The sequence below is a fragment of the Sus scrofa genome, chromosome 1 (genome assembly GCF_000003025.6).
Source record: "Sus scrofa isolate TJ Tabasco breed Duroc chromosome 1, Sscrofa11.1, whole genome shotgun sequence".
In the NCBI taxonomy this organism is placed as follows: domain Eukaryota; kingdom Metazoa; phylum Chordata; class Mammalia; order Artiodactyla; family Suidae; genus Sus; species Sus scrofa.
Window position 1 is genome coordinate 39,281,991 of NC_010443.5, and position 18,987 is coordinate 39,300,977.

Here is an 18,987-nt window from a genome sequence, read left to right on the forward strand (position 1 = left end):
AAATCTCCTCTCCACTGTTTCTATACTCAACAAAACTGAGAAATGAGATGTGATAATATTTATCTTTAGGTAGAAGTGCCAAATAACTTGTCATGGAAGTATTAGGTTCCTGTGGCTGCTGTAACAAATTACGAAAAATATGCTGTCTTAAAATAACAGAAATTTATCAAATCACAGTTCTAGAGGCCAGAAACCCAAAATCCAGAATCATTCACTGAGCCAACATCAAGGTGTCAGCAGGGCCAATGTCCCTCAGAGACCCTAGGGAAGAAATCTCTTCCTTGTTCTTCCAGCTTCTAGGGCCTCTGTACTTCTGGGTTTGTGGACACATCACTACAGTCTCTGAGGTTGCAGTGCTTTCTCTTCTTCCCTCCTCAAATCTTCCTCTGCTTCCCTATTACAAGGATTGCATTTAAGGCCCTCTTTGATAATGCTGGGTAATATCCCAATCTCAAGATTCTTAAGCACTGTGCAGTCTTTTTTTTTTTTTTTTTTTTCTTCTTCTCTATATATTGTAACATTCACAGGGTCCAAGGATTAGGTTGTGGATATGTTTTAGGGTGGCATTATTTAGACTACTTCGCCAAGCTTCTCTTTTACAAGAGTGCAGGCCAGTCAGATTGCAGAGAGACTAATGGCTAAATACAGAATATAAGTATTTAAAGATAGGAAGCACAGAATGGCAAAGTTTGCCAAGTTTACTGTAGCATTGTCATAAAAATCTTTAAAAATCTTCAGATATCAGCACAGCAGAAAATCTCTGCATAAAATCATTATTGTTAGAAAATTCAGGTTGAAGGAAAATAGTCAATATTTCATCATTTGGGGGACTAGAACTGGTCAGGATAATTCTGTTATTTTGAGTTTATCTTAGCATGCAAAATGTTTGTTTGTTTTACTGACTAGGATGTGTGAAGAGTTTAGTCACATTGTAAAGAGAACAAAGTTTATGTGTGGCCAAGACAGTGCCGTGATTTCTTTAAGATATGATAATATAAATTCCTCACTAAACATTTATACTTAATGTGCATATCCCTTAAATCAAGGACTTGAGAAGGTTCTGACTACCTTGAATATTTTTTAAATTGGATAATTCTTAGCATTTCATTTAAGACTTGATTGATTTAGGAGTCCAAGTAGTCAATTAATTTTGATATTTGCAAAGTGGAACATCTCTGGACTCTCTTACACACCTCTCATCTGACAACATGAGACTAACAGACTTCTTTCACTCAATTATGTTAACTATGTTAACTTTGAAGCCCATGTTAACTTCTGTTGTACAAGATGTCTTTATTCCTTTGTATTATTATTATTATCATTTTTTTTTTTTTTTTTTTTGGATGTGCTTGTGGCATGCGGAAGTTCCTGGGCCAGGGATTAAACCAGAGTCACAGTGTAACCTGAGCCACGGCAGTAACACTTAATTCTTAACCACTAGGCCACCAGGGGACTTCATCCCTCTGCGTTCTTTGTCCTAATAATTAACATCACCATTCGCTCAAGTTATTCAAGCAGAAACACTAGGAATAGTTTTGGCCAGTGATGGTACTCACCCCTGACTGGACTTTAGATTCATCTGGACATGCTTTAAAAAGATATCCATGTACAGATATTAATGGAATAAGGATATTATTCCATTAATGTTTGGAAGGTGATGCTGGGGTTCAAGTCATCCTCTTCGAATGAATAGCTGTGGTTAGAATACTGTTAATTAAACTCCTGGCCTAGGGTTCAAATATATCCCATAGAGGTTCTCTTTGACCAGACAACATACACCTGGACATCTTTAGGTGGGGCCTGTACCCACTCCATTCTCCCTTATCACTGCTGGAGTAGACATTTATCTGCCTTCTCTCTGAAGGCATTTGAGTTATGTAGTCTCTGCTGTAGATTTGTTGGTCTTCAATACCAAAGCCCACTCCTGCTTGGCTCCTTGTCATCCTCCCTTTTCACTATATGTCAGTCTTTTCTCACCTCTCCTCTCACATTACTATCCCCTCCCAGTCATCTCCCAATTAATTATGACAGTCACTTCTTAACTGATTTCTCTGCATAAATCTCTGATATTCATGCTAATTGTGCTCATATGCTTAAATCCATGTGTTGCCATTACAGTGCTTTTTGTATCACAGCCGCATTTTCCATCATGACATAAAATGCCCTAATGATATGACCACTGATAGGTAGTCCTACAAATTTTCAGCTTTGTACACTCTACCACTTACCTTCCCTACTCTACAACTTCCTCATCAACACCCTCCATTCCCAACTCCCTCCCTGCTCCTCTCACTACCACACTCCAGACCCCGACACTCCCATGTGATAGGCAGGCTGAACTTCAGGGCAGTCCTAAGCCAGCACCTCTGCTGTCTCATATCTCTATGCTTTTGTATACACTGTTCTCTCTGGCCATCTAGCCCTTCTTATGTAGCTGCATGGCAGACTTCTGCTCATTTCCTTGATTCTCATATGAAATGGCAGTTCTTTAAATAGGCTTTCTTTGCCATCTCTCACCCTGTGGGCATTCAGGTACTTCCTCCATGCTACTATTATAGCCTGGCCTTCATCACTTAAAGCACATTTACACCAAATTTTATTAGTGGGAATATTGCTATAACTCACTAAGGGCCGGAAGTGTGTTTGTCTTCATATATGTTCTAGGTTGGCATTGACACATGATTCTGAGTTTCCCTATCCATGAACAAAGACTTTCAGGCTCGGTGGTTTCTCAGATTCCTATAGGCTCTGAATTTTTGTGCTTATGTTAAATTAAAAATTATCCTAACATCTAGCAAAGTACCAAACACATGAAACACACTTAATATATATTGAAATAATAAAACATTTATTTTCTCTATTTTGTTACTATCTACTTGATTCCTATAGTTAACTTTTTCTTTTGACATTTCTGTGTTTATTTTCAAATATATATAATTATGCAGCTTTAATTGGGCCATTGTTATTTCAAATTAATTTGGTCAGAGGCAGCTGAAGAATTTGATAGTGAACTCCATATTAAAACTGTCTGTAACATGTAATTAGAAACACAATAAGTTTATAATGTAATAATATAGGTTAAAGCAATACATATTAATTTGGACAATTTGTAAAATGCCAAAAAAGAAAGAAAAAACAATCCAAACTCAATTATCCAGAGAAAAATAATGATTTATATTTTACTTTTCCACACTTTTTCCTCCACATGGTTACTTTTTTATTGTATATTGCCTTTTTTTTCCAGTTGCAAATTTCATTGTTAGTTTCAGATAACATTAGGTGTCTATTTAACTATTAAACATGTCAGTGTACTCACCAAACAGAAAATGCTAGAATCCAGTGATACATACATAATAAGATGAGGGAATTTTGTCTCTCTAGGGTGGCTCCTAGACAAAAAGAGGGCCTTTTAAGCATTCAGAGCAATAGGTGTCTGCTCTATCCACTTGGGTTGTCAGAGTTTGGGTGAAGAACTGTCCTCAGGGAGGAAATTTGCACAGTAGAAGTGTGAGCTGATGAATGGCATGTAGTAACATCTGAGGGAGCCAGCTGACAGGCATGGGGATGTCCTGGAAGGCAGGTAGGGTAAACAGAAAAACTGGCTGTCGCCATTAGGCAGTAATTCACGTTATTTTATTCACAGCACTTACTTTATGCCAAATACCATCCTGGGCACTAAGAACACAAAGAAAAATAAGACAGTCTAACGCGGGATCTTAAAAAAAAAAAAAAAAAAAAAAAAATAGAACAAATACACAGTCTCACCATTATGTGGTGAGTACTCCACAAAGAGATGCCATTTGAGGAGACAGCTGGTTGCATCAGTTGCTGGGTAGGTCTGACCACAGTTTTCTGGCAGAGCCTTTGTTTCAGTTTTAGATGTGGACTCTGGAACCTAAAATGGGAGACATAACAGCTAGGCCAGGAGTCAGTCATCAAGGAACCAGGTGGGAACTTGGTTAGAGGAACACACAAGAGGCCCAGGGATTAGAGTTAGTATGAGTTTCCTAGGGCTGCTATAAGAAAATACCAAAAACTGGGTGGTTTAAAATAACAGAGATATATTGTCCCACAGTTATAGAGGCTTGAAGTCCAAAGCCAAGGTTTCAGCAGGACTGGTTCCTTCAGAGGGCTGTGCGGAAGAGTCTGCATGCTTTTTCCAGCTTCAGTAGTTTGCTGGCAAATGCACTGGCTTGTAGATGAATCACTCCAGCCTGTACCTTTATCTTCAAACAGTACATCTCTGACTCTTCTTGTGGTGCATATTTGTCTCCATGTACCCTTTTCCTAAGGACACCAGTCATATTGGATTAGGACCCACCCTAGAGACCTCATCTCAACATGATTACCTCTGTTAAAACCATATTTCCAATTAAGTTCACATTCTGGTGTACTGGAGGGGAGAATGTCGACATATCTTTTCTTCGTAACACAGTTCAACCCACAGCAATATCACATGCACAGAGTCAGAGGAACATTTTCTAAAAGGGTTAATAGAGACCCATCATCCCAATTGACGGTTTAGAATTGTTTCTGAGAAACAATTATAGGACTGGAATCACAGGCTAGCAAGGCATTTAACTGAAGATTAAGCTCAAAAGCCAAAGAGGACAGGACATTAAAATGTATCTACATATCCTGGAGCCCTTAATGAAAATGCTCTCAAAGTCCACAGATTAATTTAGTCAGCCAGTGTTGTATAAACTTATTTTTGTCTTCTCTCCGCTGTACTTGATTGACTCCATAAAGTACAAAATATATTTTCTTTTCCTCCTTCGTTGCTAGGAAAGATCAACCTGGAAAACGAGAACAGAAGGCTCTACTCAAAGCTAGGTGTCTCCTCCTCCATGGTGATTGTTTACTTGTGAGGAAGTGATTAGGGTTCTGACTATGGCCATGTAGCCCCAGGTGAAGGGGAAATGCTCAGACAATTAAATCAGATTTGAGAGTAAAACTAAGCCTTTAGAATTAAAAAAAAAAACAAACAAACAACTATCCTGTTATTGAAAGCATATATGTCAGATGAGCTTTGTAATTTTAAGTAATTTGCCTAATCTCACTTTAATACATAAATGTAATTATATTGTGAAAAAGAAGTGTGTGCATTATTGTAGGAGAGATTGTAGATAACGTGCTTGGAGAATCTAATCAGCACACTGGCTCATAAGAACAAGTCTGCCTGGGACCTGGGATAGACAAGGCAGCTTAATCCTGGGGGAAGAGTACTAGTTTAGCAATCTAATAACTATGTTCTTATTCTGCTTTGCCATGGACACTTATGAGGCTGTATTTTCTTATCTGTGGACAAAGAAGTTTAGGCTAATTTATCTGTTAGGTTCCTACCAGCTCTAAAATTATGTGCTTATATTGAAATAAAAATGATAAATTCTTCCTTTAAGAAGAATGATTAATATAATCTTTGAGAAGTTTTCTCTACTCAAAATGCTTTTCTGTTGAGTTCATCATTATCATTTAACGTGTGCAGATCATTTTGTCTAACATAGAATGGAAATTTGGCAAATTTAAATTGCCAAAGAAAAGAGAGAGAGAGAAACATGCACCAAGACACACACTAACCAAGAGTATATCTACATTTTGGTTTAGTAGTGGCTAAAGAATTTTTTTTAATAGGTTTAAAATGAATGTGTATCTTACTCTTTCATAAAAAATGGTGAGTTGAAACATGGGAATATATGAATTTTATGAAGCCATTTATTATGTTGACCTACTTAAAATTTATAGACCACTTCAGTGTTACTACCTCCCACAACAGAAATGCCAGAAATCTGAGAAACAGAGAAATTAATTAACATAAAAATTAGCAAAATCTATCACAAGTAACAGTGCTCCCCATAGTTTTTCACAAGGGTATAATGGTTACTTGCCTATCTATCTGATTCCTTTTGCTTTAGGCACTCAAAACTAGTCCTATCCAGTAGCTCTGAAGTCAAGTATGAGCTCCAGAGTTTTGGTTAATTAAATTATCTTGCTAAACATCAGTTGAAGAACATAGTAGTCTATATCTGTCAGTACTTTAAAGCTTTTGATGCCTAACCTTTTGAGTTTTGAACTAAGAGCAGAGAGATGAGCAAAGTATTTTGACAACCTGGCCTTGAATGCCTGCTGCTTGGCCCCTTGGGAGTGCTTTGCCCATGAAGGACCCAGGGTCAGGTACACTGTGAGCGCTCATGCACTTCAGAAAAGGACATAGCCTGCCCAGTAAGTTGCCAGGCCACGAGCTGTGAAAGCACAGAGCACAGCTGGCAGAGTGCTGAAGAGGGAACATATGGGAGGGTGAGAGATGCACTTTGGAGTTGAGTTGAGCTGAATGTTCTGGTCAGGGAAAGGTCAGAGTCTGAGCAACTGCAGAAACAGCAGGTCCATGCCAACTCTTATGCCAAACATCAGGGCCATTCCAACTGGTGTATTCCATTTGTTTTTAATTATCAGCATGCCGAAGGGACTTTTGTTTCTTGTAAATAAGGATGACAAACAAATTAAGCTCTAGCAGGTGCAACAAGCTTATTTCGTCCTGAGCTAAAACGGTCCTAGCTAAGACGTAACTTGCCAAACAGAGCTGGTGACAAAGAAGATACTTTTTTGAAAGAAGAACTTCTGGGGTATGAGCAAATGTAGTTGCAACAAATTATTATTTTTTTAATTTTATTTTAGGGTGACTCAGGGCATTTATTAATGGTTGCATTGTTCTGATAAAAGCAATTGCAAAACTTGATGTTTAAGTTAGTCTTGCCAAAGTTTGAAGTTTTCATCCAAGAAACTTCAGTGGCTATCTGCCATTTTGAACAACTCCCTAGAGCACATGATTCCAGCTGTTTCACTAAGCAGTGCTATGGTTCCATTTCTGAGGAGGATAATGAAATTCCAGCATGTGGGACTGTGTCTATAAATCAAAACTTACCCTTCGAGGAACCAGATATTTCCCCAGAGTAATGGGAACAAGGCGTTAATATGCTAATTTGAGTCTGAATTCAGCCCCCTTGCTCTTTTGATTTCTTATTAATTCTCCCATTTATGCCTGTGCACACGTCAATTGGAAAATCCTTTAGTGGAATGGACAAGCAGCTGTCCGAGGTGGCTGAGGTCTGGTCCTTCACAGAGGCAGAGACACAGATTAGGTTTCCTCCTGGGGGTCTTGCCAATCAGGGTTCCGAAAGCACAGCTTATCTCATGCAAACTTCCTTTCCCCTAGAGAAATTTTAAAAAGAGGCTTTGTTTTTGCCAAGATTTTCTTTTGGTTTTCAGTTTAATTAATAGTGATCCAAAGGAACCAAAATAAGCTACTTGTGGTCTTGTGTGAGTACCGATGTCCTCTTATTTTGTGAGATTTTTATGTTGAACACAGTAACTTAGAAAGTCCCGAATAACTGTTGAAGCTGGAAAGGTAAAATAATATCTAGATGATATATGTTTTTTTTCTTTCTGTTTCTCAGTGGGATTTATTTAAGAAAATTTAACAAATTGTAAAAAAAATATAAATGATTGGAAGCAAACAATGTATATTATACCTATACCACATCATAAATAAATAAAATTGTATTAGAAGATGAAAATATTTATTTTATAATAAATATTCTAATATTCTTGTATATTATATTATCTTTCTTCTTACAGTATTAGAAGTTTTCTAGTTCAAGATATCTATTTTGAGTCCACTATATGACAGACACTCTGTGATGAACCAGGATACAAAAATAAAATAATATGGCCTAGCCCCAAAGAGAGTTCACCTACTGGGGAGTCAGATTTATGAGCAAGTATTGTATTATTACTTCATTGATAAGCTAGAATTATGCACATGGAGCATCTGGCATATAAAATAAGTCAAGATCAAGGAACGCTTTACAGAGGAAGAGGCATTAGAGCCGGGACTGAAAGGTTGCATGGAACAGAGGAAATGTGGGCATGGGAATTCTAGGTGGAAGTCATAAGGGGGCAGAGATGCAAAGGCATTAGGAGTGTACATGGTATGTTTATGGAGTCTAAGCATTTTGTTATAACTAGAATGTAAAGGTCAAGGGGAAATTCCTGATAGGTAAGATTGGATTGATAAGCAAATGTCAGATCACTAGAAAAATAAAACATTTCTGTTTGATATAGTGCCTGCCCTATGATAGATGTCATGCTAAGCAATGAGGGAGATATTAACACTTGTATGAAGTCAAAGGTATAATCAGATTTTTATTTTAGAAAGGCTACTCCAATAATCTAACTTTAAGGGTTTAAGACACTACTCAGAATATTACTGAATAAAATTTATAATAATAATATGCCCAAGAAGGACGTCATAGTCCAACTTTTAAAACAGTCTCTTTTCCCTTTCTCCTTCCCATTCCCTAAGTTAATTTGTCCTCATTTTTCACAACCTTAAGTGTCATTTCTGTCAAAGGACCTTCCCTAAGCACACAGACTAGATTAGATCTCATTTTGTACATTGACAGGCCACCTGAGTATTTTCTTCATAGCAATTACCTTTGTAATTATTTGTTTAGCATCCATCATCCATTAGCTTGTTGACATCAAGGATGAAGTCTGTCTTGTCTAGTGAAGTCTTTAGCACATAGCTGATTCTCTTCCTATAGTTTTGTGTAAATAAATGATAGGTGGGGAATGTAATATTACATAAAAGATGGTCAAGGAACTTCTCTTGTGATGCAGTGGGTTAAGTAACCAGTATTGTGTCTGCAGTGGCTTGGGTCTTGTGGTGCGGGTTCCATCCCTGGCCAGGGAATTTCTTTATGCTGTAGACACAGCCCAAAACAAACAAACAAAAAAAGAAAAGAGGTAAAATGAATGTTAAAAAGAAAGGGCTGAAAAAACTTGGCAAATGAACAAAAATGAAAAATATAAAATTAATCCTGGATGAGTTGCAAGTTTCTGTCTTGGAATCGGAGGTGCCATAAATAGGAGTTATGATTATATGACTTAAATTTGAGACCTCCTATATTAATTAATTGAATCATAGCTCATATTGAATTAAATTTTGTTTATTTGAAAAGAATTTCGTGTCATCCTTGTCTTATCCTACTGTATTTTCAAAAACTTTTAGCATGGAATTTTTCTGTAGGAGATTAGTATATACTACCTAGGTTGAGCGTTCTTTGCTTCAGATTCAGAAGATTACCTCTGTATTTTTGTCTTCATATTTTTGGTTTTTCTCCAATATTGAGCTGTACTTCTTTGCCATATAGCATGGCATATTTTTAAAAACTTTCCAACTCATTAAATTGAAGGTAAAGATTTGGAAAAGCTGAAGGGTATTCCTTGTAACCAAACCTGCTTTTGGATAAGTTTGTCCTTGATTATAAAGTAAAAATAGCAATTTAAAATATCTATAATTATCTTATTGTTTAAACCTATATAAAACCTCATGGTAGTTAAAGAAAGATTTCCAAAGGCATTAGATTAAGTTTTTGACCTTAAAGACTGCCATGTGATCTTCTCATCATTCATTCTCTTTTTTTAAATGAAAAAATGTCTGTTTCTTTCCAGTTACACACAGAGAAAAAGACAAAGCAAAAGAAAAAGAAAAACCTGAAAAGAAAGGTATGGAGTAATTCTTATTGCTGTTTTTACACATTGGTCTCTCCCTGTATGACCCTTTTTTCCTTTATATCAGATTTTAGATGATAATTAATTTATTTTTAAAATTATGATAATTTTCCTTAGAATTGAATCTGAAAAGAATAATTTCTGGGTTGAAGGAATAAAATACTTAAGACTTCCTTGAACTCTGTTACTAATTTACTTTCTAGAAATATATCAATTTCTCCCCTGGCAGTTTTGAGATTGCTTAGCTAACAATGAGGATATTATTTCAGAAAATAATTGCCAATTTAACAGGTAAGAAAGTGTACTTCATTATTTTAGCTTGCAATCTTTGATTACCTACTAGACTGGACTTTATAAAATTTTGGGGAGTGGGTTATTTGTTTGTTTAGCATAGGCAATGCACACTTATTGTTTAACACATGAAGATACCTTATGACAGCTTCAAACTGCCTTGCTTCTACCCTCTGATCCTATTTCATCAACTCCCATATACACACAGTAAAGCACTTTTATGAGCTTTTTAATGCATCTTTTCAGATTTCATTATGCATTGTTGTGTCTCCCTGTCTTTACACAAAATTTAAAATGTTTTATGTTCTGGCTTTATTAAACAATATATCCTAAAGATCTTTCCATATCAGTAAATAGATATTTCTTTCATTCCTTTAAAAAAGTTGCGTAGTATTTAAATGGAGGTATTTTCTTCCATTATATCTTTTAATTGCTTGTTATTTGCGGGTTGAAGAATGTGATTTTTTTAGTGATACACGTTTCTTGTGTAACTGTTCACAGTCAATGTCCATTTCTCCTGATGGTATGTGTATGTGTCATTTAAGTATATGTCCCTGGTCTATTATGTTTACAAATATATTTTAGTTTTGTAGTTAATGTAAGGGTTTCTGTCTGTGTGAATAAACATGTGCGAGTACAAATATGCGATATGCATGAGTGTATTTTGATTCTTGAATTTTTATATGGCTAGGTATGTTGTTTTCTTTTGGTGTTTCTGCTCTTGAGTCTTCATCTGAAGATTAATTCAATAATTACTAATATTCCTCACATTAAAAAAATTGGGTTCATATTTCACACTTAACTTTCATTCATCCAAAATTTATTTTGATGTATGATGTAAAATAAAACTCTAAATTTTTCTCTTGTTTTAGAATGGATCATGTCTAGGCTATTTAAGCTAGATTTCAGCTGATTTATGTGTCCACAATATACGTAGCCTGTCTTAATTGTAAAACATTTCATATAGCTAGAATGTTTTACAATGCTCAGGAATCAGATCAGTTGAAATGTGTTTCATTCTTCTTCTTTTTCTTTTTGTCTTTTTTGGGCTGCACCCATGGCATATTGAGGTTCCAAGGCTAGTGATTAAAACAGAGATGTAGCTGCTGGCCTATACCACAGCCACAGCCATACCATATCCAAGCCATGTCTGTGACCTATACCACAGCTCATGGCAATGCTGGCTCCTTAACTCACTGAGTGAGGCCGGGGATCAAACCTGCATCCTCATGGATACTAGTCAGATTCATTTCCACTGAGCCATGATGGGAACTCCCCATTCTTTATTCTAAAATCACATTTGAAAATTTGAATGAAATAGTTATTTTATAATGTTTACTTTGTGATCATATTTATGAATTTCAATGCAGCCATCTTCTTTATTTTAGAAACAGCTTCCATTTCCTACCTGGTATAGACTTATATAGAGTTATTGGCATCAGGTTCTGTGGACTCTTGACCTAATAAAATAATTTATATTTCTTGTTTTTTTTCAACCTTGACCATGGTTGAATATTTTTCATTAAAAAAATCACTGAGAATTTGTTGCCCCTAAATTATACATTTGAAGGAAATTTGTGCACATCAAAGAGCAGAAACAAAATGCTTAATCATGTCCTTTTATTTATTCTATACCAATTAAAGGAGTTTGCTTTTTATAAGATGCTATACTATAGCCTGATGACCTTGACTGAATGGTACCCCCTGCTTGGCTTGGTGTAGAGTTCTTTAAGCTAACACTGTACAAGTTGTTACCCATAACCCCAAATGGTAGTGGAGATGACTGTGCAGCAGGCTGAGGAGGAAAGGCTGAAACCCTGGAGGAGAAGGCAACTGCTCTGTGGATAACTCTGCAGCTGCCAAGGTCACGTGGTCTGCAACTGGAATTGTGCTCTAAGCTTTCTATGAAACTTGCATCATCTCTCCAAAATTTTGGGGAAACCATTCATAGACTATCTTTTAACAGAACAATTTTAAAATACAGATTTTTAAGTACATTTTTTCCTTCCATAAATAAAATTGACAGACATTAATGTTCTTATTATATAGAGAGTTAGAGAGATGAAAATAATTGGGGCTCCAATTTTGTACTCTAATAATTTGGCTTTTTCTTTAAGCCAATTGTTTTAATTAAAAGTTCTTTTATGATTTAATTTTCTACAACTTCTTCAACCCTCATTATTATTCTCTAATAAATAGTATGTAAATATTGAAAAATGTAAGATAATTTGGGAAAATACCTAACCACAGTTTAATATATTTGAAATATAAGAATAACCTACCCATGCTGTTGTACTTCTCAGAACTCCTTTACTTAAGTCATTGAGAGACATAAGATTTTACTAGGCTATGTAAGTAGAAGTCAGTATGATAGACCCATATTGTTTTATTTATTACATAAGCAATAAGAAGGTATAATGTTTCAGGTATCATGTCAAATAATGTTCAGTTAAAAAGCTGTGTTTGATCAGTAATTTTTAATTTAATTTTTTATTTAAATTTTTTTAAATTTAAGTATAGTTGATTTACGGTGTTGTGCCTGTCAATCAGTAATTTTTGATGATTGCTTTATATCCTGTTGGTGGTTCTCAACCAAAAACCCTGTCCTTTAGGGAGTATTTGGAAAAATTTTGGTTGTTAAAATGTCATCGGAGTGAAGGCCATTTAGTAAGCAGGGACCAGGGGAGCTAAATATTTTCTCAGTGCATAAGGCAGTTCCTCATACTGAGAAACTGTTCCTAAACATCAGTTGTGCGAATATTGTTCTTAATCAAAGATCTGATCCTGATTTAATTATTTCTTTTAATTGAAAAGACAGTGCTTCCTCCTGATAAAATGAAGTGTCTTTTGACAAATTCTTTTAAAATTACTCTCTCATTTTGTCTTTCCTGAAAACTATTATTCTAAAATTCTATTTAGAATGATAACTTTCAACAGGAGGGTGAGACTAGCTTTCAATATACTTTCTAAGTATTAATGCCAAGGCTTTTAAATTAAGTTTTATACAGTTGTAATTAAATTTGTAATTTTTTATTCCTGAATTTGGCTCATTAGTGTCATCAATCTTCAAACTAGTTTATGATTTTGTTGGCTATAAATTGAGGTCAAGAAAAAGCTTGCTCTTGAAATCTGTTAAAAATGTTTAATAATATAAAATTTTCTGTTTAAGCAACTCACAAGGAAAAAATTGAGAAAAAAGAAAAACCAGAAACAAAGACAGTGGCAAAAGGTAAATCACATGTTTTACTTTAAAAGATTATATTTTGGACAAGAGATAGCTGGATGATTGTATGCATTCAACATTTCCTTTATGTGTAAATTAATTTAGCCTTACATTTAAAATTGAATATCTAAAAGAATAATAAATCCGAATACTTTAAATAATAGAGCATCACCAAATGTGAGACAAAAATGAAGAACTGGCCCAAATGTGGTGGGCACAATTTTGGCCCCCGTGACCTTTACCCCTGCCGTCATCCCCTTGGCTATATTACCTGACAAAAAGGAGTTTGCAGAAGTAGTTAAGGTGAAGCTAAAATACGGAGATTATCCTGGATTATCCAGGTGGGCTCAGTGTAATCTCATGAACCTTTAAAAGCATAGAGAAATGGCATAAGAAAAATAAAGATTTGAAATGTGAAAAGGACTTGCCCTTCCATTACTGGCTTGAAAATTGAGGGAGGCACATGGAGAGCATTAGAAGGGAATGAATCTGCCATTATGTTGAATGAGTGTGGAAGCCAACTCTTCCCCAGAGCATCTAGTAAGAAATGCAGGCCTATCAACAGCTTGATTTTAGCATTGTGGACCCTAAGCAGAAAACCCATTTGAGACACATTGTGTAAGACTTTTGAATCAGAAAACTAGGAGATATTAAATGGTTGTTGGGCTAAGCAGCTAAGTATGTGGTAGTTGTAAGGTCGGCCGAAAGGACAAGACCACAAGACCGGAGTTCATGCATAAAAGACTTCATTAGTAGGGATACTGCCAGGCTGACTCACAAAGCAAGGTCAGCAGCCAGCCGTTCAAGGAGGGAGGTTATGTGTGAGTGCCAAGAAAAGGGGGTTTCTGTGTGGAAGCTGATTGGCCATTTCTTATGTAATTAGGGTGAAAAGGAATAGACCAATCAGTTTGGGAGAATTGTTAGTAGGATATGATCAGAAGTTTAGACATTCTCCTGGGTGAGGTAGTCTTTAAGATTGGATCACATGATTTCAGGAAGACTTAGTCACGTCTTAGTCATGTCTCTCCAGGAGCTGGGCGAGAGCCTAGAGCTAAGTCTTGTTTTTCCCGGGATGAACCTAACAGTAGTTACAATACCAATAAGAAACCAGTACAACATATCTGGTTTACAGTTTTGGCCAGTATTACTCCTTGAGTTTAATTTTATAGCACTAAAGTGAGGATTTCTTTTTTTCCAGAAGGGTAATGCATTCACATCAATCAGTATTTTAAACCATTGAGGGCCTAACCTGTCTGGATGATACATCAAAAAAAATCAGTTAGAATATCAATGTAACGTTATAAACTTTATAAGACTGCATTATTTTTAATTCATCAACAAGTTGTTTGATGTTAGAAAAGTATAGATTCTGATTGTTCAGTCTTATCTACTAAATTTAAATTTCTTCCTCATATTTTATTTATGTGTATATATACATTATGGAAGTATAATTGTGTGAGTTTTAGATGTACAGCAAAGCAATTCAGTTAAATATCTATAGATAATTTTTTCCAATTCTTTTCCATTATAGGTTATTATAAGATATTGACTATAGTTCCCTGTGCTATACTGTAAATAGTCGTTTATCTGGCTTATATTCAGTTGTGTGTATCTGTTAAACTCATACTCCTAATTTATCCCTCCTCTCCCTTCCCTATTGGTAACTATTGTTTGTTTTCTATCCCTATGAATCTATTTCTGTTTTGTAAATAAGTTCATTTGTATTATTTTTTAGATTCCATTTATAAGTGATATCATACAATATTTGTATTTTTTATATTTTTATATATATTTTTTAATTTTATACTTTTTTATTGAGGTATTGTTGATTTAAAATATTAGTTTCAAGTGTACAATGATTCAGAATTTTCATAGATTATGCTCCATTTAAAATTATTATAAAATATTGTCTGTATTCCTGTGTTGTATGTAATATCCATATAGCTTATTTATTTTATACATAATAGTTTGTACTTCTTACTCCCTTACCACTATCTTGCCCCTCCTCCTGATAACCTTTAATTTGTCCTCTGTATCTGCGAATCCCCCATATTTTGTCTCTTTGATGTTATATTTTACATCATGTTTATACCTTAACCGTTTATTATAGTTAGAATTGATTTTATAATTTTTTTGTCTTTTAATCTTTGTACTAGCTTATGTAAGTGGTGGATCCACAGCCTTTCCTATATATTTGCCTTTATTAGTGGGATTTTTCCTTTCCTACAGATTATTATTTCCTGTTAGCTTTTTCTTTTCCACTTAGGGAAGGCCCTTTAACACTTCTTTTAGGGCTTGCTCAGTTTTGAACTGTTTTAGTTTTTGCTTTACTGAAAAGTTCTGTATCTCTCCTTCATTTCTAAGTGATAATCTTGCTAGATAGACTATTCTAGGTTGTAGGTTTTTCACTTTCAGCACTTTGGATATATCAGGCCATTCTCTTCTGGCCTGCAAAATTTCTGCAGAAAAAAGCCTTATAGGTATTCCCTTGTATATGACTCTTTGTTTTTCTCTTACTGCCTTTAGAATTTTCTTTTTATCTTTAACATTTTTCATTTTAATTATGTCTTGGTGTGGGTTTGTTTGGGTTCATCTTGTTTGAGATCCTCTGTACTTCCTGTAGCTGAATATCTGATGTCCTTCTTCAGATTCAGGAAGTTTTCAGCCATAGTGTCCTCAAATACATTTTTGACCCTTTTCTCTCTCTCTTCTCCTTTTAGAACCCATATAATGTGAATGTTGGTATGCTCAATGTGGTCTCAGAACTCCCTTAAACTATCCTCATTAAAAATTTTTTTCTTGTTGCTATTCTAATTGGGTGATTGCAATTATTTCCCAGATCACTTACGTGTTCTTCTGTATCGCCTCAACAGTTGTTAATTCCTTCTAGTGTTTTTCATTTCACTTATTCTTCAGTTCTGATTGGTTCTTTTTATACTTTCTAGTTACTTGTGAAAATTATCATGGTGTTCATCTATTCTTTTCACTAATTCAGTTAGCATTCTTATTACTAATGCTTTGAACTCTTTAGCTGGTACTATTTATCTCTGATTTATTAGTTGTTTAGAGATTTTTTCTTATTCTTTCATTTAAAACAAATTCCCATGTCTTCTCATTTTGTTTAACTTTCTCTGTCTCTCTAAAGTTAGGTGAAACAGCTAGCTATCCCAGTCTTGAAGGGATGTCCTTGTGTGGGAGTGTATTTTTAGACTGTATGTGCCCTATGGCTTTGGTGGGAGGGCTGGATCTTATGTGAACATGAGTCTTATCTTTCCCCATGATGTACCAGAAGCTCTTACCATGATAGGATGTGGGGCTGGAGATGGAGGGTCTAGGGCCAGAGTCAGATGTGAGCCTGTCTTCTCCTCTGTGCATTGGCTGGCACCATGCTACTGGGGGCATGATCAGGCCCCAAGTTACTGGTGGAGAAGCCCTGATATTTGGGACTGAGTTGGCTCTGTTTCCTCTGACTGTATGTTCTCCTTTCCAGCACTGGCACCTTCAGCCCAGAATGGAGCAGTGCTAGAGCAAAAAGGGCTGGAGTATGTGCTCAGCATTGTTCAGGGTATGAATTGGAGTAGTCCTAGCACCAGTCAGAATTCTGGTCCATTCTTTTTCTGCTGCCTCCATAAGTGCCTGTAATGCCTGTCCTTACCCCATTCAGATGAGCCAGCTCTATCCTTTATAACTGCATTCTCAGCCTTTGCCCTGGTGTGGAACTGCACTGCAGAGCAAGCATGGTCAGAGCAGGTGCTCATCTTAGGCTGGAGCACAAGCTGGGGAGGTTGCTGGAAACCAGCTAGAATCCTGGGCAGTTCAATCTGCTTCCTCTGTTTTATTTTAGAAGCAAGCAAGCATGTATGTGGTCCTTCCAAGCAGAATCTAGGTTTCTTACAGCCCTGCTCTCAGTCCCACTGGTTTTCAAACCAGCTAGGGAAACTCATACTCCTGGTGTCAGACCCCAGGACAGAGGTGGCCAATATATGTTTCAAACTGCTCATTCCCCAGCAGGGAATCTCCCAGCCAGTGTCCTCTTCTGTGCCCCCTCCTAGAAGTGTAGGTCTTGACCTAATTGCTTCCCTTCCCTTCCTACCTGATTTCATGTGGATCTTTCTTCACAGCCTTGGTTGTAAAAAGAGTCTCCCTGCCAGTTTCCCATTTGTTTTCAATGAGAATTGCTCACATGTACATGTATTTTTGATGTGTTTGTGGGACAGGTGAGTTCTCTGTCCTCTTACTCATCCATTTAACTTCCTCCTCCCTCTTCATATTTTAAAATATAGGTTTTTTGTGATTGCTATATTTTATTTTATTTTATATTTTATTTTATTTTTTTGTCTTTTTGACTTTTCTAGGGCCACTCCCGCGGCTTATGGAGGTTCCCAGGCTAGGGGTCTAATTGGATCTGTAGCCACTGGCCTATGCCAGAGCCACAGCAATGCAGGATCCGAGCCACGTCTGTGACCTACAGCACAGCCCACAGCCATGCCGGATCGTTAACCCACTGAGCAGGGCCAGGGATTGAACCCACAACCTCATGGTTCCTAGTTGGATTCGTAATCCACTGTGCCATGACGAGAACTCCATATATATATTAGTAATCTCAATGTAGTATTTTCAAAAGACTAGCATTTAGATAAAAATTTCAATCTATTTTCAAAGTTTCATGTGTTTATATACACAGTGTAAAATAATTAGGTATCTGAGGGAAATATATTGTTTACTAAGTTTTTTCATGAGCTAACCAAGTATTTTATTGAAGTTAAAATGGATGAATTGAAACTTAAAGCTAGTAAGGATGTTAGTTAGAGATTATCCCAATTAATTACCTAATTTAACAGATGAAGAAACTTACCTCCAGAGAGAGAAAACAATTTGGCCAGATTATAAAACTCTAGTATGTAATTGGGCTAAGACAAAACCCCAAGTGAACTGTGTATAAATAAAGTATTCTTTCCAAAGATAATAAAATTCTTCAGGTATTAATCATTTATTTAACAAATATTTATTTAATACCTAATTAGTGATTTCTTGATGTGTAAAATTTTACCACAAATTTAGAGACTTAAGTCAGCACACATTTATTATCTCACAGTCTCTGTAGGCCAAGAATCTGGGCATGGATTAGCTCAGTCTTCTGCTCTTAATATTCTCACAAGACTGCCATCAATGTGTTGGACAGGGCTGCAGTCCCATCTGAAGGCTCAGCTGGGGAAGGACTACTTCCAAGTTCATTTAAATGATTGTTGACAAGATTCAGCTCCTCATGGTTTGGTGAATGAGAGTCTCAGTTCTTTCTGGCTGTTGGCAGGAGGCCATCCTCAGTTCTTGCCAGATGAGTCTTCACTAATATGATTGCTGGCTTCATCAAACCTAGCAAGGGAGAGAATCAGCTAGCAAGACAGAAATACCAATTTTGTATAAACTAATCATGGAAACCACATACTGTTGGTTAGCAGCAAATTCCTAAGCCAGCCCATGTTCCAGGGGAGAGGATTATACAAGGGTATGGATACCAGAAGGTGGCAATCATTGGGGGCCATCTTGAGGCAGCCTGGCCTGCCAAAAATCACAGATATTTAAATTAGAATATAAGAATGTAAGTGAGAGAGGGAGAGAAAAAAGTTAAGCAGTTGGCAGTTCTTTAATGAATGAAAGTTGAAATGGATTATTTCCTAACTCCAAAAATTTATAGTATGTTAGTAATTGGGTAATGTGGTTTCCGTACCTTGACTGAAGACATTTTGATTCTGGTATAGATACTAGTGGGTATTGCTAATTCCAAAATTAGATTGATTATGCTAATGTTATTCCTTTGATAAGACCATTTTGTTTTATATTTGACAGAAATCATAAATTAAGTGTCTTCCCAAATTGAGCTGGGTGATTTGAACATGACAATA

General features: G+C 36.0%; 1 protein-coding gene and 1 long non-coding RNA gene across 5 annotated transcripts in view; one reads left to right on the top strand and one right to left on the bottom strand.

Annotated features, from left to right (window-relative positions):
* TRDN (triadin) overlaps nt 1-18,987 on the top strand; it is a 386,702-nt gene that overhangs the window by 101,447 nt on the left and 266,268 nt on the right. For both annotated transcript variants that reach the window (XM_021088731.1, XM_021088725.1), the window contains exons 6-7: nt 9,511-9,564; nt 13,031-13,090. In XM_021088731.1, the coding sequence (XP_020944390.1) occupies nt 9,511-9,564; nt 13,031-13,090 (114 nt within the window). The remainder of the gene's footprint in view (nt 1-9,510; nt 9,565-13,030; nt 13,091-18,987) is intronic.
* Nucleotides 18,059-18,987, bottom strand: part of LOC110260190 — a 56,237-nt gene continuing 55,308 nt past the window's right edge. For all 3 annotated transcript variants that reach the window (XR_002343037.1, XR_002343038.1, XR_002343036.1), the window contains one exon: nt 18,059-18,457. This is a non-coding gene — a long non-coding RNA (uncharacterized LOC110260190). The remainder of the gene's footprint in view (nt 18,458-18,987) is intronic.